We start from the raw sequence: 24,838 nt of genomic DNA on the forward strand, positions 1-24,838 counted from the left end.
AAATGACATGTAGATCAGGCATTCACAGTACATATGTGATTTATTTATTTTTCTTTTCAGGCTTACAGCATTTTTTATTAGTGCCATAAGATCAAAAGTAAAATCAGTTTGTATCGTTTTCAAAGACAACCTGATCTTACCTGTAAAATTATGATTTGTATATATGATGCATATTCGTCCACTTGGAACAGATGTTGCACACTATTGGCTCAGTTCACAAAATGGCTGCCTCTACTGTGTGTAGGTAGCAGTCGGTGCCACATAAGGCATCAATTGTTAATGTTTGATGTTGTTCTTATTTTATATTGCATCAGCATATAGTACAGCACTTTACAATTGGGAACAAATACAGTAATAAAACAATATTGTAAACAAAGTGTTAAGACAACCCTGATACACGACGTTAAATGCCTCAGATTGCAATGGGGAAAAGTGCTTAGTGTGGTTATATGATCCAGTCACACAGGAGTGTTGCTTTAAGGGTCACAAGGTGGGTATAGATAGATATGTTTTGCGTGAACTGTGTATAGGGGTGGTAATTGGGTACAATATTTTAGGGAGATTTAGAAGGTGGTTTGGGAAATTGATAATCTCTATTCATTTAACAAAATAGTGTATTTCCTTTTAATATTACTGTTGTCTACAACGTTAGCATATCATTCACTATTAAATTATAGCTAACAACTTGCTAAATTGGTAATTATACATAATAATTAATAATAATAATATCTGATAATTGTTTTGACAATTGGTTTGGATAAAAATGTATTGAGTTTGGGGTAATGTACAATCATCTTTTTTAAATAGAAAAGATGATGGTAACACAACCTACTACAATTCCATTCAGTAGGAGTTTGCACCTGTAGACCATATTATGTCTCATTAATTTAGCGCTCATCAGATTCAATATTATATTTGTCTTGGACTTGTGGAGCGGAGAGTAAGTGGATCAGTCTTTTAGTGATGCCCATATGTTTTTGAATAGCTTTGTGTAGCTGTATTCTACAACATTGAATGTTGGGAGTCTCGAAAAGAGTAGATTTCATAAATGTGTTGAAAAAAACAAATTGGGGCCATTTTAGAATACATTTTTTTAGCCATAATTTAAATTGACGCTGTCCAAATTTGTCTCTATTTGGGTGGGGTGGGGGCGTCTTTTTTTTTTTTATTTTTTTTCTTTCTTTGACCCACATGGCAGGATGTAGCAGGTTATAATATATGGAGATAATGTATAATAATAGCAAGAGGCATATTATATTATGTGCAGTGCAATGATAGGTTTGTTATTGGGCATGGGGGTGTCAGCCTGTGTGTGTAGTCATCTCCGACCACAACAGAGGCAGAATCAGCCTTCAACTTGGCACAAACACTTTTCCAATTTGGTCACCTAGGCACAGAGCCAAACTGAGCAATTTGCGTTATGAAACTACAAGCCCCAGCATGCTTTGCCAGTAGGTAGCCAGTCTATAGCTGGCAGGGCATGCTGGGACTTGTAGTTTTAAAACACCTGAAAAGCCACAGGTTGGCCTGGTCTGACCTAGTTGTTCGTCTCTTGAGTTAAGCGTCAGGTTCAGCTCGATGGGGGCACCCTTAATAAAAAACAAGAAAGATTTATAAAGTAAGTAGGTTCACGTTTACTCTGGGCACACCAATAAATTGTAACTTGAGAAGATGCTGAAAATGACCTCAAGCATATAGAGCAACTGTGCACATATCCAACGATATAAAATGAAGAGCAGAACCTGAAAACTGCATGCTATATCGCCCATCCCCCATTACTAGAGCTGCTGATGCCTTTTATATATGTCTGACTGTTAGATTATTACTTGCTATACATACACTCCTATTCCAATCCACTTACCCATCCCACACCTTAATTAATTTATCCCAGTAACATACAAGCATTGTAACCGATATCATTGTTGTGCAGTACACACACACACACACACACACACCGTCTCCGATACATCCAATCCCCTCTTGCCCTTGTATAGTAGAAAAAAAAAATTACAAAAAAATTCCACCATCAGCTTTCAGTTTATGTTCAGTCGCTAAACACATTTAGTCCTGTCTTATATCCTTTTATAAAATTAATTTCCCTCTTATTCGTGTACAGTGTTCTTTCCACACTGTATGGATGTTACATTTTCCTCTTTTGTAGAATCCATGCAATTTCATCCAATGAAATCACAGGGTTGCAATCCAGTGGGTTCACAGGTCAACTCCACCTCGTAAACCGTTTGCCGCGTTTACTAATGGTGAAGCTATTTAAAGTTAACATCCTCCAATGTCTTGCTGATTAGTAACTTGGTTATTTGAACTGTATTCCAGTTTATCTGGTGGTTTTGGTGCTTAGAGCACCTTCTATGAAGCGCAACAAAAAAAAAAAAAAACGCTTTGAACCCGCCATACGCCTCAATTTGCTCCATATTTTTGCATGGGTTTGTTGAGAATCCGCAATTTGCAAAGGCTGAGGGTAGGATTTGGGGGAAGTGCTTCTTTCTGTTTGGAGGAGTACACAATCCTTTCCACTATGTACAAGGATTTTTTTATTTTTTACCCTTGGAGTGTGTTTAGTTAGTTTGCCTAATGTAAAAAATGCTGTTCACACAAGTGCCTCCTGTAATAAAGGCGGTGATGATGGATTAATTTAACCCATAATTGAGGCCAAACCTAGCAGTATTTTTGGAGATTTTAAAGGGTAGGAGGTTGGGCCTTTTGAAGTGACACTTCCAGTTTTGCGCAATGCGCCTCGATATTTACGTACACTTCTCCCCTACAGAGACGTCTTGCGAGAGCTGACAGTAGTGGTGCTCTCCCTATAAAGTAGGTTTTAGATTTAATTCATGGATTATATTCTCCTCCAAATTTGTTGTGCGGAGACCAGCTTGAAGTATTATTTTAGAAATTGTTTCCATGAATGCTTCACTGTGACATGATAAATGAAAGGTTTTAATATCAGTGTAGGTATGTTTAGGGTTTTACCAGCTGTGATAACATGTTTAGGGTCTCTGTGTGTATATGTATTAGCTGATGTGTAGGGGCTCTGTGTATATGTATTAGCTGATGTGTAGGGTCTCTGTGTGTATATGTATTAGCTGATGTGTAGGGTCTCTGTGTGTATATGTATTAGCTGAAGTGTAGGGTCTCTGTGTGGGTATGTATTAGCTGATGTGTAGGGTCTCTGTGTATATGTATTAGCTGATGTGTAGGGTCTCTGTGTATATGTATTAGCTGATGTGTAGGGTCTCTGTGTGTATATGTATTAGCTGAAGTGTAGGGTCTCTGTGTGGGTATGTATTAGCTGATGTGTAGGGTCTCTGTGTGGATATGTATCAGCTGATGTGTAGGGTCTCTGTGTGGATATGTATCAGCTGATGTGTAGGGTCTCTGTGTGGGTATGTATCAGCTGATGTGTAGGGTCTCTGTGTGGATATGTATCAGCTGATGTGTAGGGTCTCTGTGTGGGTATGTAATTAGCTGATGTGTAGGGTCTCTGTGTGGGTATGTAATAAGCTGATGTGTAGGGTCTCTGTGTGGTTATGTATTAGCTGATGTGTAGGGTCTCTGTGTGGTTATGTAATTAGCTGATGTGTAGGGTCTCTGTGTGGGTATGTAATTAGCTGATGTGTAGGGTCTCTGTGTGGGTATGTATTAGCTGATGTGTAGGGTCTCTGTGTGGGTATGTAATTGGCTGATGTGTAGGGTCTCTGTGTGGATATGTATTAGCTGATGTGTAGGGTCTCTGTGTGGGTATGTAATTTGCTGATGTGTAGGGTCTCTGTGTGGATATGTATCAGCTGATGTGTAGGGTCTCTGTGTGGGTATGTAATTAGCTGATGTGTAGGGTCTCTGTGTGGGTATGTAATTAGCTGATGTGTAGGGTCTCTGTGTGGGTATGTAATTAGCTGATGTGTAGGGTCTCTGTGTGGGTATGTATTAGCTGATGTGTAGGGTCTCTATGTGGGTATGTAATTGGCTGATGTGTAGGGTCTCTGTGATATAACTATGATCAGATCTGTGCCAATGTTGTGTTATTTCTAGAGATCCCTAGAACAGAGTTGAACATGCATGAACTCCTTGTTTTGTCGGCTTACAGGTACATGCTTACATCATCAGTCACCTGAAGAAAGAGATGCCTGCAGTGTTCGGAAAAGACGCCAAGAAGAAGGAGCTGATTAGCAAACTGCCTGAAATCTTCCAGCAGATCCAGAGGGAGCAACAGATTTCACCTGGGGACTTTCCAGAGGTCAAGAAGATGCAGGTACTGATTTTTAAACCATCTCTCCGACTCCATGATTCTAGACCATGCTCCCCAATGTTACCATCAGGAGAGAGATGATTTGTTTCGGTCGGCACTGACATAATAAAGATCTTTGAGAAAGTAATTGTATCACTGAAATGCTTCATTATCCCAATTGTGTTTCAATTCCACATACTGGTCTACTAATCTGTAATGTATATGTCAGTTTATTTTGGAACATTGTAGTCTATTATGGCTCTTATGCTCTATGTGTAAACAGTTGTGGTTCAAAATGTATCACAGCATAATAGTAATCTGTTTGCATTGAAACTCCTGTATCTAGCTGTGTTTTGTATATGGTACATGGTTAGAGAACTACATTAGATGCTGGACAAGATGTATTTTCCTAATTCACCTATTAGTAGGTGCTCTCATGGAACTAAAATTGGCTTTGCAAACCTGCCGACACTGGTTACTATTTTATAACTGCCAGGGTATGCTGGGACCTGGAGAGCCACAGGTTGTCCATTCCTGCTTTAAGGGGTTGTGCAAAATAGGATCTAATAAGAGGGTCCAAGGACATTATTGGACACAGTTACACAATTACTAAACATTCTAATGCGATAAAAATACAACCTCTTATAGAATTTAATGTCTTTGTCATCCACAGCAACAACTGGAGATATACGACTTTTCAAAATTCCATGCTCTGAAGCCCAAGCTGATTGAGACTGTAGACAACATGCTATCCAATAAAATTGCTCCTCTACTGAATATGATTCGTGAGGAAGAGAGCAGCATGCCACCACAGATGGTGCACGGAGGAGCTTTTGAAGGCACCATGGAAGGTCCCTTTGGCCAAGGTTATGGAGAAGGGGCTGGTGAAGGTTTTGGAGAAGAAGAATGGGTGGTGGCCAAGGATAAACCTATTTATGATGAGCTGTTTTATACATTATCTCCAATCAACGGAAAGATCTCTGGAGTCAATGCCAAGAAAGAAATGGTGAGCTCAAAGCTGCCAAACAGTGTTCTAGGTAAAATCTGGAAGCTAGCAGATAATGATAAGGATGGCATGCTGGACGAAGAAGAATTTGCCTTGGCAAAGCATCTTATTAAGATTAAGCTGGAAGGCTATGAGTTGCCTAACGAGCTACCTCTTCACCTTCTACCTCCGTCTCAAAGGAAGCCTCTGCAGAACTCAGAGTGAAGAGCAGTTGGAAAGGAACAAGTTCTGCATCGTTTTATTGTCTCGTCCTGTGACAGCCGGAGAACCCTATTGCATAGAAATGGGCCACAGATTATTAAGCCTAACACCCTTTTAAAACATAGTCTTAACATTTTAATATATACAGATGGCTATGCTATTTGAACATCCTTCCTAATTCTATGTTGTAAATCAATGTAGATGGTAATACTGAAAGATTAGGATTGATAGAGATCTGTCAGCAAATCGTGGTGGTTGTTTTTTTGTTTTTCAGCTTCAATCCCCGACAGTGGCAAAGTGTACACAATAAGGGGAATCCTCTTATGGAGCACACAAACACAATAGATAGACATTTATGATTCAGCCAACTTAATTCAGTTTTACATATAGCTCAGATGGAGTTTCTAAGTGATGTATACAAGGTCGTGCCCCTGGTAAGACAGTGTAGGCAGCAGTCTTGGACAGCAGGTCTTGTGGGGCACCGACAAGGTAGGGATTTGAATGCTAATGCCAGTTTTCTTGCTGCAAATTTGAAATTGAGTGGCTAGCCTAATAAGTTACAGTATTTGTGTATTATAGTGTACACTACGCTCTCTGTAGATTTGTGTAGGGACTGAATGGCTGATCTTCTATTCCTGCACTCCAGCATATACTTCCCAAAAAATGATGTAGGGTTTTTTTTTTGTTTCTCCTTTTTATTATAGATCAATTTTATTGAGACTATGTTTTAAAAGAATACATTGAATGTTCACGTATGATGGCTGTTTTGGGAGATAGACTAGAGTAACTGGAATTTCCTGACTTAAAAATGGGACCTGGTTTATATATTTTACTTGTATATTTAAATCTTACACAATCTCACAGTGGACACAATTGTTTGTTATTTTAATTAAGATTGACAGTATTTTTGCTGTGAAACCTGATGCTTAAAATACATACAGAAATTTGTTCCATATGCAGACCTGAAAATGCCTTACTTGATCAAGCTTTTTTTATTTTTAACAAATATATTTGTATAGCATATTGTATGACATTCCAACTGATCTAGAACAGGACCACAAAACCCCAAATTCACAGTCTGAAATGAAGGTAAAATACATTCTGTGTTAACCTGGGTTTCCTCTCCATCTCTACTAAAAAGTAAAGTTTTCTCCCTCCGCTCCAGTTGACATTCCTCCTACATCTTCAGAACAGTGTCCTAATGCTGTTTGGTAACGGATATATATGCTGAGCATCCAAACATTTGCGTTGCTGTGACATCACTGGCCCCGCCCCTGTCTATCCTTTGCTCCTGAGCCTGGGAGCGTGGCGCTTGGCTGTGATACCATAGCTCCGCGCCATGCTACCAGCCCACAGCTTCACTTGTAAGAACCTGCTGGCTGCTCACTCAGTGTTTTAAGCACCCATGCACCATTGGCACCCAAGTCTGCTGCCCAATCTGTAGTGCCAGCCCTTTAAGTAGCTCCATTTCTAGAATGGTAACTTGCTGCAGACAACTGAAAGAGCGCACAGTGGACTTGTATAGTTTAGTAAAAACAGTCGGGTGAGCTCTACAAGTGATGTCCATCATAACTGTCATCCCACGCCATTATTCTGCTAGTAGGATAAGGCTAAGAGTAGGCAGCATGTGCTTGTTATTATAATGCAGAGACGTCCTCTAACATCACGGTCTTACTGTTTCTGTGCACTAACATGCTCAGGTGACCAGTTTTATAGAGGTTCCCTATTACCCTGCAGTAACGGCAATGACATTCCAGAACCTACACTATGGAAGGAGAGAGTGCACAGGTAAGAAGTAAGACTGGGAAAAATAGAATGTGTAATGTATGTATTATTAATTTAGACTTCATTGGTCCTTGGAAGCACAATGTGCTATCACTGATGTCTGATGTACAATGCAACTGCAAAACTTTTAGACTTAAAGTATATGGGCCTGATTCAATAAGGAACTTAGGCAAAAAAATCTTACTTTAGTCTCCTAGACAAAAACCATGTTGAAATGCAAGGGGTGAAAATTAGTGTTATATTTTGCACATAAGTTAAATACTGACTGTTTTTTCATGTAGCACAGAAATATCAACTTTAAATTTAAGTGTACAAATAAGCTATCAAGTAATTTGTGTGCTACATGAAAAAACTGTCAGTATTTAACTTATGTGCAAAATAGAAAACTAATTTTCACCCCTTGTATTTTAACATGGTTTTGTCCAGGAGACTAAAGTAAGATTTTTTTTGCCTAAGTTCCTTAATGAATCAGGCCCTATAACATTTCTCTCTTGATAGTTATTTCCAAGAAAAACTTAAGTAGATTAGTTGAAATGTCTTATTCATGTAACAATACATACAGTTTTTTCTGAAGTTGTGAAACACTCCAAATACACAGCCTACCCACCCCTTCAGAATCATGGTATATTTTGATACACTCCATGTATTGTTGAACTATATCTCCCATGATGCACAGTCATCCAGAGGTTCCATCATAGTTTTTTTTTTTTACTATAATTGCAGTTATTGTTATTTTGTGGATTGCCATATTGTAATTCATTGATGTATAAATGTGCTTACATGGTGCACAGTATTGACAATTGCAAATTACAGGTGAGTGTGTGGACATAAAGAGGTTTCAGTTTAGTGAAATCTCCTACAATGGACCTGTCTATGAAACGCACATTTAGTTTGCGTAACAAATGACGTTAAGCACTGCCAATAGCAGATTTTTTAATATGTAGACGGAATGAATACATTGGATAAATAAGCTTATTAAAGGGAACATCAATCTGTAATGTGAATATTTTGCCGAAAATAACGTGTTTATATAATATGTATCCCAAGCTATCTAAACTGTGATGCTTACAAAGCTCTGCATAACGAGATGTTTATTTATAGCCCCTTTCCTGCTAGTTGAGTGAATGAACATAAATTATCAATCACCTTATATTTTTAAGGGCTTAACGCCATGTGTATTATGCACAGTGCAGGACTTGGTGTGAAGGTGATATATGGAGCGCAGAAATCCTGCTGCATACTGTAAAACTAGCTTTTGACCCACAGGGTTGGCGAGGGCACAGTTTTTGGGGCATTATTTGCTGTGCGGAGAGGCACTTTGTCATTTCTACACCGCAAAAGGACTTGAATTTTGTACCATCATACAGCAGGCAATATTCAAGACTTGCCCTATACCTCTTAACGTCTCATGTCACACATCAAGCAATGTAGTGAAAAGCATCACTCAAAAAAAAAAAACTGCCCATTTTCCCTCCCTCTCATCATACATTTTAGTCACCAATGAACTAAACCGCATTATTATGGAAGCAAACAAAAAAGGTTGACTTTACTTGGAAGCCGTAGTCCTAAAGTGGTAGGAGGTTCAATGTGACTTCTGCACCTCTGGACAATGTTTTGGCTCTCCGCACTCTTCTGTTTTATAGAGGCGCCTCCTGAGTGACGGGTAATTCTAGGTAATGCTACGACTTCATCTGCAGTGGGTGGAGCATCCAAGCGCACCAGTGCAATACCAAGGCATTTTGCTGTCGCTCCATAATCACCTCTGGGGTGCCTCACTAACGTCACTGGCCTTCATGAATTTATAAGGCTGAACTCTCCATAATATTGGCATAGCCAACAAAATAGCATACTAATTTTATTTTCATTATTTCAATTTAAAACAAAAATAAAGTGAAAATAACCCCAAATGATACAGTGGGAGTATTTTCTATGAACATAGCACGAATTTACAATGGTGCCGTCTACCTTGTGGAGGTTACGAGGTGTTCTTAACTCTATTTTAGAACAATACTGAATCATTTCATTTTATCCCATAATGCAAACTATTGTGTTTTTCATGACTGGTTCACCAGAAGCAACTAACTATTGAATTTGCTTTGTACACTTACTTGTGGTGTAAACTTCACAGAGTAATATAAATAATGTAGATTTATTTTTTAACTTGAGTTTTCTTAGTCTCTGACCTGCAATATTATTTACCAAATAAAACTGTTATTCAAATATTTACCTCCTTTGTTGATTTAATTACTGTGTCCTGTTTGAATGCTAAAATGTGTGTGTGGATATTTATACTTTTGTTACTGTTGTGTCTTCATTACAAGTTACATGAAATTAGTAACACTGGGATAGTTTGTAAAATAAGTTAGCTGTTCATTTAAAGCTGCACACAAATGTTTGTTGTTTGGGGGGGATTTCTTTAAAGTACAGTTTGTTTGTTTTTTATTTTGTTAGTGCCAATCGTTCACTCACCTGTCCATGGGTCAGCTAGTTTTCAATAGAACACTTGTTTAAAATGCCTGCTGATATGTTATTACAAAAAGGTGTCTATTTATTTGATTAAATGTATTGTTTTAACTTATTACTGAGGTTAAGTGTAGCATACGGCCCTTTTGAAGGTTAGAGGGTGTTATGGTAATTTTACCTCTCCTTTATCAAGTTCCTTCAGATATCAGTGAGATAAGATGCTGGTTAACCAGGAGATCAGTAATCAAGACACAGACTTGCCAATGTCAAGATGGAACTGAGCTGTGCTCATTTATTAGTGGGCTACATTCATACATGAAAAAGCGTTTGATCTGGTTATAGGCTAGAAACACATGATTGATATTTTCCCTGAGTAAATATAAATCTTCTGACAAAGCTAGATAGTTCTCTTCGTGTCAATTTTATGGGTTGTTCTTATTAACTTTCGCTGGCGCCAGTACTCCCAATGTCATCATTTGTTATCCCGTGTCCTAGGCCTTCCTCCGGGGTCTTTGAGATAGTTCAAGGCTGGAGCTGGTGATTATGCTGAATGTATTTTTAAGGCAATACCAACATTTTTAACTCCACATATCATTATTACCATTATTGCTGAGGACCCTAGAGGTCCTTTCACAAGGGTCACCCATGGGACCCTGAAGTGTATCCAGTTGTCCATCAGACTTACCAGCGACCTGATAAATATTTGGAAGAGCTTGTACAAGTGTGGATGGCCTGTACCTGTACCTGTACCTGTACCTGTACCTGTACCTGTACCTGTTCTTTTCTTTTTAAACAACTGATATCCCCATTTAATGACCAGATGGCTATACTGCATATTGTTGGTGTTATAATATTTGATGTGTGAAATCACACATCCAACTTATTTTCTGTACTTTATCATAATTAACTGTGATATTCATGAAAAAAACCTTTCACTTGTATATTTCTGCTTATATAATGCATGCTTTATATATTTAATCTGTTTTTAAAACCCATGTGTTCAGATAAATATAATTATGCCTTACAGTTTCATGGTTTATACAGAGTGAGCATGTTATAAGCTTTTCAGACACTAGGTGGCGATGTATTAACATCTATGCACTGCCTGTCAGAGTTTTACATTTTCTGGTTTCCATCTGCAGAGAGACAGTTACATTACATTATAATGCAACAAGCATGGTAAACAAATGGGGAGATATACAATTCTACAAAAACATTAATACCAAACAGTTGTGTATGTTTGCAACTGTGCATCTTTTCTTGCCAGGAAAAATAACAAAAAAACAGATTCAACTATTTTGGGCAGCACGATGGCTTAGTGGTTAGCACTTCTGCCTCACATCACTGAGTACGATTCCTGACCATGGCCTTATCTGTATGGAGTTTGTATGTTCTCCCCGTGTTTGCATGGGTTTCCTCCGGGTGCTTCGGTTTCCTCCCACACTCCAAAAACATACTTGTAGGTTAATTGGCTGCTATTAAATTGACCCTAGTCTCTCTTGGTCTGTGTGTGTGTATGTTAGGGGATTTAGATTATAAACTGAAATGGGGCAGGGACTGATGTGAATGAGTGTTAGTGAACGGAATTAGTGGCGCTATATAAATAAATAGACGATGATTTGCGAACTAAACCAAAGCAATGAAAATATATTTTTTGATGTTGCATTAAATATGATTTCAATTTGTAATATTTTAAGTAAATGGTAAACGTATAAATCATTGTCATCAATAAAGAGGTTTTAGTTACTGAATAAAAGCTTTACACACATTGCATCATAACAAAAACGGCATTTTCAGTATTTTAATTTCATTTTATTTTTCCTAAATGAAAGATTGCAATCGCTAAAATTAAGTACAATGTTGTAAAACACCTTGAAACCACACCCTCTTTTCTTTAATCTGTTTAATCCTACTTTCACCAGTGTGATCCACCCACCTCTTGCCCGCTGTCCCTAAAACAGTCGTCACAGTGCTGGCAATTGTGAATTTTAGACTCAAAAAGTGCACGAATAACATCAGTACAGACCTTTAAATATAAAGTGACAAAGCGATAGAACATGTTTGACATGTCTAGAAATGGTGGACAGGGAAGATGACTTTTCAGAAAATAAAAATCTGTCTCCCTATTTATACCATGCTTCCGTTTTTAGTATATAATTACTAAAGCTGATCCATTCCACTCCGAATACTCTAACTTCATCTTTACCACTATGATACAATGCTGGAATATATACATAATTATAAATTTGACCAAATGAAGATATTAAATATCTAACTCTCCGAATCATGTATTCATTGCCTGATAGTAACATTATTTTATTTTTTTTTAAAGAAAAGGTTATTTTTTAAAAAGTATGAAAATGTCTGAAGGACTAAAGATGTTCACCCCCTTCATAACCTCAAGTCTCAATGACCAATTTTGTTAATTTTTTTTATCTTTATTTTGCTCTGTTGAGCAATGGAAATGCCAAGTAAAAATGTTCTAAAATAATTACTTAAAACTTAATGTTGTTTTAAAAAGTTTTGCAGCAATGGGGCAGAGGTTCACTGTGCTTGGAGATGGCCTCTGGTTAGCTGGGCTCCATGGCACCTACAAACAACCTTGAAATCCAGATGTGATTTCTAACTGCCTGTCACGTCCACTATGGTCAGAGGAACGCCCGTATAGTCTGCTCAAATTGATACTACCTCCTAACGGGCGCGGAGAGGCTCCTGTAAGGGAGTCTGGACTTCACAGCTCCCAGACCACAGGTCATGGTTTTCTTAAAAGGTAATGAGCGAGACTATGATGAGAACCAATACTATAACTATCACGAATAAGTAGGATCAGAATGGCTGAGACCCTAGGAGGTTTTCTGTATTAGGGACAGTGGAGTAAATACACAGGGTGTAATAGTCTGTAGAGCCGTATGCTGGATACTCAAGAGGCAGGCAACGATGATCTGCGGGTTGATATATTGAAGACACAGGAGTCCGGTTTCGAACTGCAGAGCGATTACCACAAGGATATTGAAGTAGATACAGAGGCTGTGATGATCTGCGGACCAATATGCTGGACTCTCAGGAGACAAGTAGCGACCAGAGCCAGAGTACAGGAGGTCTCAAAAGGAGGAGAGACCTGAAGATCTGGCAACTTACACAGGTAAGAGGTGTGTTTAAATAGTGAATTCAGGCATCGGATTGACTGGAAAGAATGAATAGGGAGACATTCCGGGTTAGCGCATGCGCAGTTTACTTGACAAGATGGCATCTCGCCAGGAGAGCTGCGACATCGGTCCCGGAGAAGTGCAGCCGCTAGGAATAAAGTGAGTAACAGCGGGGAGCCTGTCGATCAGCGGGTCTGATGCGTGACAGTACCCCCTCCTTTTAAAGGTGGACATTGGACACCTAAGCATAGGTTTCTTAGGGTTTCTGGAATGGAGCTTCTTCACCAGCACAGGAGCATGGACATCGGAGGAATCGATCCAAGTGCGTTCTTCAGGACTGAAGCCTTTCCAGTCTACAAGATACTTAAGTCTGCCACAAGAGATCTTACTATCCAGAATATGAGTTATCTCGAACTCTTCACCCTGCTTAGCAGGGAGAGGTGCAGGAGTTACCGTGATGGGTGAAAATCTATTAATGATGAGATGTTTGAGTAAGGACACATGAAAGGTGTTGGAGATTCGGAGAGAGGCAAGTAACTTCAATTTTACAGAGGCACGATTGATGACCTAGAGTATTTTAAATGGCCCATTGAATCGGGGCGCAAGCTTCATGCAAGGCACTCTAAATCGGATATTCCTTGTGGAGGGCCATACTTTATCTCCAATTTTTTGTGGAGGAATGGCCTGACGTTTCTTATCGGCAAAGTGTTTGTAACAGGAGGAGGAATTCCTAAGACATTTAAGGGTTTGAGTTCAAATGGAGACAAATTCTGATGAGTGTTACCGACTACAGGCATCTGGGTGGTTGGGAGGGAAGCAAACCTAGGAAAATTTGAATGTTGCCCATAAGTAATTAAAAATGGATTAGATGAGGTAGACGTTATTGTGTGCAAATTCCATCCAAGGCAGAAGATCAGACCAGTTGTTTTCAGGGGCAGAAGAATAAATTCAAATAAACGTCTCCAGAACCTGATTCACTCTCTTTGTCCATAAGACTGTGGGTGATAGGACGATGAGAAGTTGCATTGGATATTGAGAAGTTTGCACAGGGATCTCCAGAATCTGGATGTAAATTGAACCCCTCAGTCTGATACAATCTTCAAGGGACACCTGGGTAGCCGAAAAATCTCTTTCACAAATAAGCGGGCCAGCTGAGCGGCCGTGGATAGGCCCACAAGAGGTCCAAAGTGATCTATTTTAGAAAGCGGTCTACGACCACCCAGACGGTGTCAAACCCTTTACTTGAAGGGAGATCTGTAATAAAATCAATGAGGATGTATAACCATGGTCTGGTTGGGAGAGGCAATGGAACTAGTGGACCCGCTGGAATTACACGAGAGGTCTTATGCTGTGCACAGAGATTTCAGGCGCTCACAAACTGTTTTTAGTATCGGTATGAAGGGTAGGCCACCAGTAACTTCTGCATGACCAGCAAAACGTGAGGTATGATACCATTGGAGTAATTTCTTCCAGAGAGACTGAGGAAATAATGTTTTCCCAGGCAGTGCTGTGGGTGCAGAAGATACTGAAGTAGCCAACAGGCAATTAGGATCCAGGATAGGACGAGACAAGAGTTTGGCCAGTTCTGGTTCATCGGTAAAGGCTCGAGAAAGGGCATCAGCCTTCTTATTTTGAGAGCCTAGTTTGAAAGTAATGTGCAGATTGAAGCGGGAATAAAAGACTGACCAGCGGGTCTGACGAGGATTTAAGCACTGTGCTAATTGGAGGTAAAGCAGATTCAGAAAACGCTGGATGGCTTTGAGGCTTGATGGAAGGGGCAATCCAGGATAGCTCAGACCTTATCTGCATCCATCTGTAAACCGGACCCCAACACGATGTATCCCAAGAAGGGCGTCTGGGCCGTCTCAAAAGAGCATTTATCGATCTTGCAAAACAGTTGGTTTCTTCGTAAACAGGTAAGTACCTCAGCTACCTGGTGTCAGTGAGTAATTAGATCTTGACAGAAAATCAAAGATAACGGGTACACTCGACCTCTGGGAGGTGTTTTACCCAGTTGGAGTTCAATAGGACAATCCCAAGCACGATGAGGAGGTAAGTTCTCGGCACTGACTTTATCGAAGACATCGGAGAAGGGTGTAAGATGAGGCAGGAGGGACTCCGAATCGGCAGGATGAGCAGATGAGGCTGATAAGTGTTTGACTTGGACAAGGCAGCGGAAATGGCAGGAGGTCTGAACTGGAGAGACCTGAAGATCTGGCAACTTACACGGGTAAGAGGTGTGTTTAAATAGTGAACTCAGGCATCGGATTGGCTGGAAAGAATGAATGGGGAGACATTCCAGTTAGCGCATGAGCAGTTCACCTGACAAGATGGTGTCCTGCCAGCAGAGCTGGAGTAAATTAGAGATGAGCGGGCTCGGATTCCGCTAATCCGAGCCCACCCGAACAGTGCGGATCCGAACGGGATCCGAGCACTGTTCGGATATTTCCGGCGGGCAAAAATATGAAAACGAGGCTCTGTCGTCCAAGTCTCGCGTTGAATCTTGCGAGGGGTGGGAGGGAGGGCGGGCCCAGAACAATTCCATCTTGTACCTCTTTTTTTGGCATTATGTGCTCAAGCTACCTCGGTGCAACCTTTTGGCCTAAAAACAATATTGTGAGGTGTTCAGAATAGACTGGAAATTAGTGGAAATGATTGTTATTGAATGTCATTGAGGTTAATAATAGCGTAGGAGGGGAAAAAAAAACACAAAACTGGTTTCTAGCACTTTTTATGTTTTTTTCAAAATAAATCCGAATCCAAAACCTTAAATCCGAACCAAAAGCTTTCGTCAGGTGTTTTGCGAAACAAATCCGAACCCAAAACCTCAAGCAAATCCAAATCCAAAACACGAGACACCAAAAGTGGCCAGTGCACATCCCTAGAATAAATTGAGTAACAGCAGGGAGCCCGTCGATCAGCAGGTGTGATGTGTGATACTGCCCAAGATGGGCCCAGTGAGGCACAACAAACAGCAAGTTTGCCCTGACTGCGGTTTTTCAGGCAGCATTTTGTGTGGGCCTGGGTCTCAATATGGCAGCCCCTGTGAAACTTTTTGCTTCAGACAAAAACATCTAGTCCCTGTAGCCAGACCCTCCTCCAACAGCAGTTCACTTGGACCTACCCAATCACAATGGCTGCTCATGTTAAGGGGGATGCTATACATCGCCCTTAACACGGCCCGGCTCATCAAAGATTTTTCGTGAGGACAAATTGAAGGCAGCACTATCATGGAGAATAGGGTCATCCCGCTCCCAGAGTCGGGACGCCCATGCCAGCGCTTGTCCAGAGAGTAAGGAGACTATATAGGCGACCTTGGACCGGTCCGTGGGAATATTTTGTGGAAGCAACTCGAACTGAATCAAGCATTGTTTAAGAAAGCCACGACAGGTTTTAGGGTTGCTGTCAAACTGCTGCAGAGAGAGCAGCTGCAGAGTAGAAGTAGTGGCTGTTGCAGCTGGAGCTGGATGTTCGGGTGCTGTCTCAGCTGGAGGACTAGGCAGCACTGCTTTTTCTAAGTGGGTGGTCAAAGCTTGTAAGCACTGGAGAAGTTGAATCTGTATAATAACTTGCTGCTCTACTCGCCCTAGTAGGTGTTGCAACGTATCTTTCGCTGAAGGTTCTCGGTAGGAGTCCTTTCTTTGTGGCCAGATCTTACGGTCATGCTCCAGGGTCTGGAAGAACCCGTATGGTCCGTTTGAGTTGATGCTACCCTCCAAGAGGCACGGAGTCTAAATGAGAGGGAGATATTCACCGGGACCCCCACAAGGGAATTTGGACTTTGCGGCTTCCTAGCTGCAGGTCGCGGTTCTTAAGGAAGGTCATAAGAGAGACTGAGAGGAGAACTAAATCACAGGAATAAGATGGTCGCTGATAGGAGTAATATGAGGAGAATATTCTGCAGGTAGATGAGGTCCTGTGCAGCTAGAAGGCCCCTAGGGTCAGGATCATGAGTAAGTGCGACGGTCTGCAGTTAGATAGCTGATACCTAAGCTGAGCACAGGTATTGGTGGTAACGCTCTGCAGCAGGTTAGTGCTGACACACCGGAGAGCTGGGAGCAGGTATTGGTGATAGTACTCAGCAGCAACAGGAGCCAGACTGGAACGCGTCTGGTCCCTGAAGATCTGGTACTCAGGTAAGGAGACAGATACTTTAAATAGACATGGCTGACAGGCAATCAGGTGAATTAAAGTAGTTTTGAAAAGGTCTTGTTTTGATGGCGCCCGTCAGCGCAAGCCACGGGGACTCGGTGAGGGGGGAAATTGGCAGACAGAGGTAGGTGGGAGCGCTGGACCCCAACCTGGTGGTCAGCGGGTCCGATGCCTGGCACTGAGATTGAAGTTGGTAGCCTATTCTGATTCCATTGAAACAAAGATGGAGGAATTTGTTTCATCACACAATATCTAACAGCACCATTAGATGCTGATGTTTCTTCCCAACCTAGAAAACAGGTCACACATCAATAATTTTAGGCTGTAGAGCATTAGACACTGCAAGATGCTGTATTAGAAGCATGTTCCCCCCCCCCCCCAGACGTCAGACCATGAGCTAATTAGCAATAGAATTCTCAAGTTGCTGAGGCCTAAGCACCTCACAAAACATTCACTCCATGACATCCTGCTGAGAGTCAATTTCTTTCATATAACGGTGGTAAGACAGTCCTCGGGTCCATACAACACTATATTCTGTTTTCCTTGCTCAAAAGCTCTCTGGAAAGCAGGAATTGCACAAAGATGAGAGTTCCTATTTAAACTCCTGGATCAACACAATAGAACCACATGCATTATTCTCAATCCAAGAGCTGGATTGAAGGCACTAAGGGGTATATTTACTAAACTGCGGGTTTGAAAAAGTGGAGATGTTGCCTATAGCAACCAATCAGATTCTAGCTGTCATTTTTGTACAATGTACTAATAAATAATAACTAGAATCTGGTTGCTATAGACAATATCTCCACCTTTTCAAACCCGCAGTTTAGTAAATATATCCCTAAGAGTTTTGATGTATACAACCTGATTTGGAATTGTCAAATGCTTTTTCCTCACCAGAACAACTGGACCACCACAGGGGATCACTGACCACATGAAGAACGGGATTCCGTGGAACCCTTTCAGACTTCCTAAAGGCTCTCCAACAATTATGTAGTTCTTTAGTCTCTCTAGGAGACCCCCCAGTAACGCAAGTTCTGGGCCTGCTGCATTGTAACTGTTACTACTGTGGGTTTTGAGAGTTCCTTCTGAAGTTGATATCACATCAGCGACTTACTTTTGTCAAATGTGCTCTGAATGTTTATTATGTATTTTCTCCCCTATCATGTGTGAGATTATATCTTAAATCTTTTAATTTGCCCAAGTTAGAATTTGATTGTCTAATTCTATCCCCCCAACCATTTTCAGGTCAAATGGTAAATTTATGCTCACATCCATTTACCAATATGAGCACTTGAGGACTATTGTTTGGATCACATTGTGAGGACTTGCACATTCACACTGGGTTCAGAAACTAGCATTTATCAATATCCTCTATATACACTTCCCCCTATCAATTGAGTTGTTTACTTTCCTCCACCATAAATGCACAGGGGTTCACCAAATGTCACATAGTTCTGCAATTCTACCAAGCTAAAGCAGCAGCTGTATCCTAGAAAAAAAAAAAGAGTAACTTTGCACCTGGGCAAAACCATGTTGCATTGATTTATAGTTGGGGCAGGACATATCCTAGATCAACTTTAAGGGGCATATTCAATTAGCTTTTGGATTCGCGGTAACGCGCGTTGCCGCGAAAAGTGCGCGTTTTTGCGGGTATCACGGTACCGCATTAACGCGGATTTTCGTTCGCAACCCTATGGGCTGCGAACGAAAATCCACGTTATTGCGGTACCGTGTATTACGTTTCACGGCTGTTCCGGCGCGTTACCGCGAATCCAAAAGCTAATTGAATATGCCCCTAAATATCAGTGTAAAGTATGTGTGCTACATGCAAAAGCAGCAAGTATTTTTCTTACATGCAAAATAATAAACTAATTTGCACTCCATGCATTGTAATATGGTTTGTCCATGATCAAATTTTTTTTTTTTTTTTTTTTTTTTTGCCCTCACATAGTTGATGAGGTTGAAAAAAGACACCAGTCCATCAAGTTCAACCTATTTTGGATCTCCTGCGATCCTGCACTTCTATTTGAAATTAATCCAGAGTAAGCAACCGCCAATCTGTTTCAATTGTGAAAATCCCCCCCAGACTCAATATTGCAGTCCTATTTTTACCCTATATCCACTACTATCCTTCATTTTAATTAACGGTCGTATCCCTGAATACACCTTTCCGCTAAAAATTTGTCTAACCCTTTCTTAAACATATCTATTGAATCTGCCATCACAACCTTCCCTGGCAATGAATTCCATATCTTGACTGTCCTTACTGTAAAGAACCCCTTCCTTTGCTGGTTGTCAAATTTCCTCTCCTCTAACCTTAGGGGATGACCACATGTCTCCTTAATGATTCTGACCCAATCCTGCTTGGGATGCTGAGGGAACATTTAATCACCTTTTAGTTTAGTTTCATCAGATGATGCTCTCACAAGTCAATTATCCTTTCTGAGGAACCTTTTTGTAGAAAAACATTGAGGTTTAGTAAATTGATCTTATGAACTGAACTCCATCTTCCACCAAATCCTTTTATGGATCTAAACTCCCCATCCCAAGGGCCAAGCTATGGGTTAAACATCTTTTGGGGAGTATAACCTCTATAATGTTTGAAGAGCAGCTAACCCAGCTGACTGACAGCTCCTATACATTTATATCCCCATTATTAATCACATATCAATTTGATCCTATCTGACAAATGGATTCTTGAACAGTTTTTAAAACTAAAATATTTGCCCTGAGCTTGATTAGAACATGCCCAGTAACAATGACTTTGCTGTTCAGAATGATCTGCATCAATTTTGCCAGAAATTTTTAGATGCAGGGTAAATAGATTGTGTCCTATAAATGCAGAGGAGGACAAGCTAGAAACAGAATTCATGGGCTAATTAAAGACACAGACCCCAAATATCTAACCCTTTGGAAATAGGAAACTTGTTTGGCTATTCCAAGCTTTATAATTTGAAGAATAATCCTCTCAGACTCAATCCAAATATATTTTTTAACTACTTAAACCCCCTCTCCACAATGTGGCTCAGCAAAGTAACTAGCAATAAAGCAAAGTGTGACACTGATCAGACAGCTTCCACCATCTGTAGCTGCATTTGGAATGAGGCTGTTTGGAATGAGGCTGTTCTGCTGGTCACAAAGCTGTCATGGTCAGCATGGGATTGTGGTGGGCACAGTGGTGCAAGCAGGGTGGTACGGGCCAGTATGTAGTACCATTAAGAATCTGTGGCTCTAGACTGTTGCCCATGCTGTCACTGAGGAGCCACATTAAGAGGAGCCGTGGAAGAGAAGAAGACAGAAAAAAATAAGACCATAGGAACGAAGAAAGAAAAATGGGGCATGGTGTGGTGAAGAAGAAGGGGACACAGTGTGGTGAAGAGGAAGAAGAAGGGGGCACAGTGTGGTGAAGAGGAAGAAGAAGGGGACACAGTATGGTGAAGAGGAAGAAGAAGGGGGCACAGTGTGGTAAAGAAGAAGTATAAGGGGGCACAGTATGATGGTGGTGAAGAAGGGGGCACAGTATGGTGGTGATGAAGGGGGCATGGTATGGTGGTGGAGAAGAAGAAGGGGGCTGGTGGTGGAGAAGAAGAAGGGGGCACAGTGTGGTGATGAAGGGGAAGGGGGCTCACTCTGTCTTGCTCTCCTCTGGTCAGCTTGGAAGCAAGTTAGCCAGTCTGTGTGCATGTCTCCCTTCCACAACCCTCATCTTCCACTTCATCCCTCTTAGCACCTTTCTTCCTCTTCTTCTGCTACAGTCAAAGTGGTAGGCAGAACCAGTGTTCATGGCTGCCGATCAGAAGTGACGTTGATGAACAGAGGAGCAACCGTGCCCAACGCCACATATTTGTGCTTAAGGATAACAGGTACAATAGTGAACTTTTGTTCTTTTATCTTATTTATCATTCTTGCAACCCAATTCCTGCATGTTCTAATAAAGTTTTGAGACACTGTCAGGGATTCCTTACTGGATATTTTGTATACACTAATAGGCTGATTTAGCATGGAAAGCCCTTTAATAAACCAATAGGAATACAGTTCCCATAACACTGCCACTAACTACACAGAAAACCTGGGCTCGAGGACCGTTATTTCAGTACTTGAACTCACTGCTGTCAGTGTTGACTTATGCTAAGAGGGTGGGCTACATGCATAATGCATTGTCCTGTTGAGCAGAGCACAGGCTGAAACATGGTTGACAAAGTGGGCATGCAGATTTACAGGGTGGTTGTGATAGTGACACTATTATGTTACATAAGGCTGTACAAGATGCTTTGAGGTTGACCTAATGCAATTATGCTGGGCATAGGGGTATATGATAAGAACTTATAATATGACACACTTTGCACCTTTCTTCTGCAGAGATTTCTGCAAAGACCATCCTCATGAACATCACTTGTCTTTCTCTCAAAGGCTATTGTAAGTTCAGGTTCTGGATAATCTACTGACTGCTTAAATATAAAAATATATGATTAATTTATTTATTTTCATAAGACTTGGAGCCTCTGGTACCAAAACATCAACTCCATGCTTCAGGGAACGTTATAATCGCGTTAAGGCTCTGGTTTCCTCTCTGCCAATCCTACCCCCACCCGCCGTCTCAATTTCCTCTCCCTCTCTTTCTCCCCTTTCCTATGAGCACTTCTCTCCCCCACCTCCATAACTCCAAATGCCCTTTAAATTGTAAAAAAAACATCAGCAAATATGTACGATATTTACATCTGAGGGATCGTGTTGCTCTTCACTCCCCTTCCGGTTTTTCAATCTTGATAATTTTGTTACCACTGACTCTGATTTGTCTCTTTTGTTATTGTGTTTTGTTTAACTGCAAATCTGTTCCTTTATCTTTTTCCATTCTCCTTTCTGTATTTACCTATGTGTCGATTTCTTTAAATAAAGGGATTTTTTTAAAAAAGAAGGTTAAAACATATTTTATAAATTTAATTTACTATAAATAGAAAAAACTTGGCTCTGAACTTTATACCAATATGTTGATGAATAATTCTAGAAATGAAACCTTTGTATTTAGGTTGTAAATGCCTTTCCTCCATAACTCCAATCAAAGGTCATTCTACCTTCACTGTTTAATTGTCAGAAACACCCATTTAATCTCATCCTGCCCCAGGAGAGTCTGCGAGACGAGCCTTCTACAGACACAGGTGGACTTCACAACTGTAAGTTTTGTGTGTTTCTTCGCATGTTTTACTATTGTATATCTGCCTTCTTTGTATGTTCATTAAAGTCACATAACAGATCTGAAAACTCAAAGAAATCTCTTGGTTTAGTTATAAACCTTGATGTGCAAACAGGTGAAGGTGCTTAAACAAAACTGCTATAGTGAACTAACATGATTTTATTTATTGATTCAAGACTTTGACTAGGGGTGTGGGATTGTCTGTCGTTTGCAAGTAGAAAGAACTGTTCTGATATTCAGATTAAAGTTCACTCGTCTGTAACCATAACACTTTGTTTTACTTATGTGCACCTAGTACAGAGGAATGTAATAGTATGTAACCTGTACTATTCTAACACTGTGCTGTTAGTTTATTGTAATCTCTATGTGTCGGCTATGAGTATAAGGGGGTTGTCTTTGCCACACCTTTGACTGCCTTCTGTCTTCTTTTTGGATCTATGGCCGCCCAATTATATCACACATATCTATTGTCATTAGGCCACATCCCAAGCTATTGTATAGAAAAAGAATGATCATACCTCCATAAGACAAGTGAGCTTTTGAGCCAGATATATGGGTTAACACACTCTTTACTGTAAATAAAAGGGTCATTAGAAGTCATGGAGGAGTTCTGTGGCCATATAAAGCACAGGACCACAGGCAAAGTGTTTTTTATACACACATAAAACTCTAAGGTGACTTCTAATATCCATAATAATTTATAGCAGGAGGTGCGCTATTGCTTATAATACAGTGATCATTAGGAGAACTTGTTAAGTCATGACATCAGAACTCATTGATTTTAAGTGATGACACCAGAAGTCACTGTTTATGCAGATATTATTTACAAATATATATATATTAATATATATTATTAAAAGCACTTGTGTATTGGAAAGAGATAATGGGCGCAGAGAAGAGAAACAGTGGTTTCTGTACTTGGAAAATAGGTCAAGTACTATCTCAAGAATAGCTTTATATGTTGATCCCCAATGAACAATGGAAACCAGTCAGGCCATTCTCAAACGGTCATGTGTTCATAGCATCATGTGACTCTTTTATATATACCATATTACATGGATAATAATTAAATACTTAATGTAATTATAAAACAAAGTTACATTTATGGATCATACTAAGGAGGCCTAGTTTATTCATCTATATTTCATAATGAAGTAATTGTTTCTTACAGTTACCTTCACTTGAGTGATTATCCTTTACAAGTGCAGTAGACTTTAGTTCCCTAGGTGAATGGTGGCAGCCTTGATGTAATGCATTGTCATAGAATTACACATGTCTTGTTTTGTGCTTTGTAATTTGTCTCCTAATAACACTGTTATATTCACCTTTTCTATTGTTGTTACATGGACAGTGAGCAGTTTTGATAAACTTTATAACTCTGATATAGATATGTCTATATATATCTGGTCTGCGAGGGTTTATGTCTGACGACATTTATTACTTTTTAGCCACTGATTAGAATAATTTTCTAGTGATAATAAATACTGAGGATAATTTATTATACTTATTGCACTGACTGCTACACCCGCAGACTTCAGGACCCCACAGTACATGTCAAGTCCACAGTTGATACTTTATTGCAACAAGCTAATTAAATACGTCATTTTTCTCCACGTTCAACACCTTTCCAGTCATTTTACCATCGTACCAGTTTTTTTTTACCCAATACCCACTACAGGGTCCAGTATAGAACCTTTAAACCTACCTATTAAGTTTATTGCACCTCTAGTTATAAGATTACCAACTTATTAACAAGAGCCATATGATATCACTGTTAAACAAAAACAGTTCTTCCTTGTCAAGTTTCTTATCTAGTAACTAAGAATATTGCCCGACTATATACTAATATTCCCCCAGATAACTCTATGGTCTCAGACAAATACTACTATGCATATTGATTTTTTTAACATACCACACTCAAAATTACCTTTTTAAGTTTCATTATATTGGATTCCAATCTATATACCTGTTTTCCTTGTGAGACTCAGGAAAGGGCTCTTCTGTTAGACCCCTGAGTCTTAGAGCAAGGATAGTCCACTGTGCAGTCTGTACTGCAGAACCTCTCACCTCTGATCCAGTGACTGGGAACAACTGTCTGGGGTTGGGGTCTGCCTATTCAGGAGGGTGAATTGGGGTATGGTTCCTACCAGGCCCGCTATCTTTAGGCCCCAGTAGTTCTCCCAACACCCTTTGTTCCCTTCTGAAAGCTCACTGTTGGAACACTGTTATCCAGCACTACCACATTGGTCTCTGTGAGATCAGAGACTGAACAATCCATACTATCTCTTTAGCCTGACTCCTATCCTTGTGACATAATACTTGTTTTAGCCTTTCCTTTATAAAGATAGTATTAAGGCTGGAGGTAACCTCCTGCAATCACCTTGTCTCTCTCACTAACTTCTTGGGGGTCTCAGGTAGTCACCCTAGTGCTACCTCCCCATTAAGCTGTTCCCCCAACATTCTGCCACTCTACTCCTTCTACACATTGCTTAGGATACAATGGTTTAAGGAGGGAACCAACTTCCTGTGATCCTCGTACATTTGTCTTTACCAGAGCCTCTAGAGAACTAGCTGATCAATCCACCTTCTGCCTCTTAAGTGCAGGTAAGCGACACCCCACATTGTCCACTCCAGTTTTAGGCCATGCTGGTTCA

The 24,838-nt window shown here is 40.3% G+C and overlaps 1 protein-coding gene across 1 annotated transcript in view; it reads left to right on the forward strand.

Annotated features, from left to right (window-relative positions):
• EHD4 (EH domain containing 4) overlaps positions 1 to 8,750 on the forward strand; it is a 56,192-nt gene extending 47,442 nt beyond the window's left edge. Inside the window, exons 5-6 of the mRNA XM_075192837.1 lie at positions 4,100 to 4,264; positions 4,914 to 8,750. Coding sequence (XP_075048938.1) covers positions 4,100 to 4,264; positions 4,914 to 5,450 — 702 coding nt within the window. The 3' untranslated portion in view covers positions 5,451 to 8,750. The remainder of the gene's footprint in view (positions 1 to 4,099; positions 4,265 to 4,913) is intronic.
• The last annotated feature ends 16,088 nt before the right edge of the window (positions 8,751 to 24,838 follow it).

The sequence above is a fragment of the Mixophyes fleayi genome, chromosome 12 (assembly GCF_038048845.1).
Source record: "Mixophyes fleayi isolate aMixFle1 chromosome 12, aMixFle1.hap1, whole genome shotgun sequence".
NCBI lineage: Eukaryota > Metazoa > Chordata > Amphibia > Anura > Limnodynastidae > Mixophyes > Mixophyes fleayi.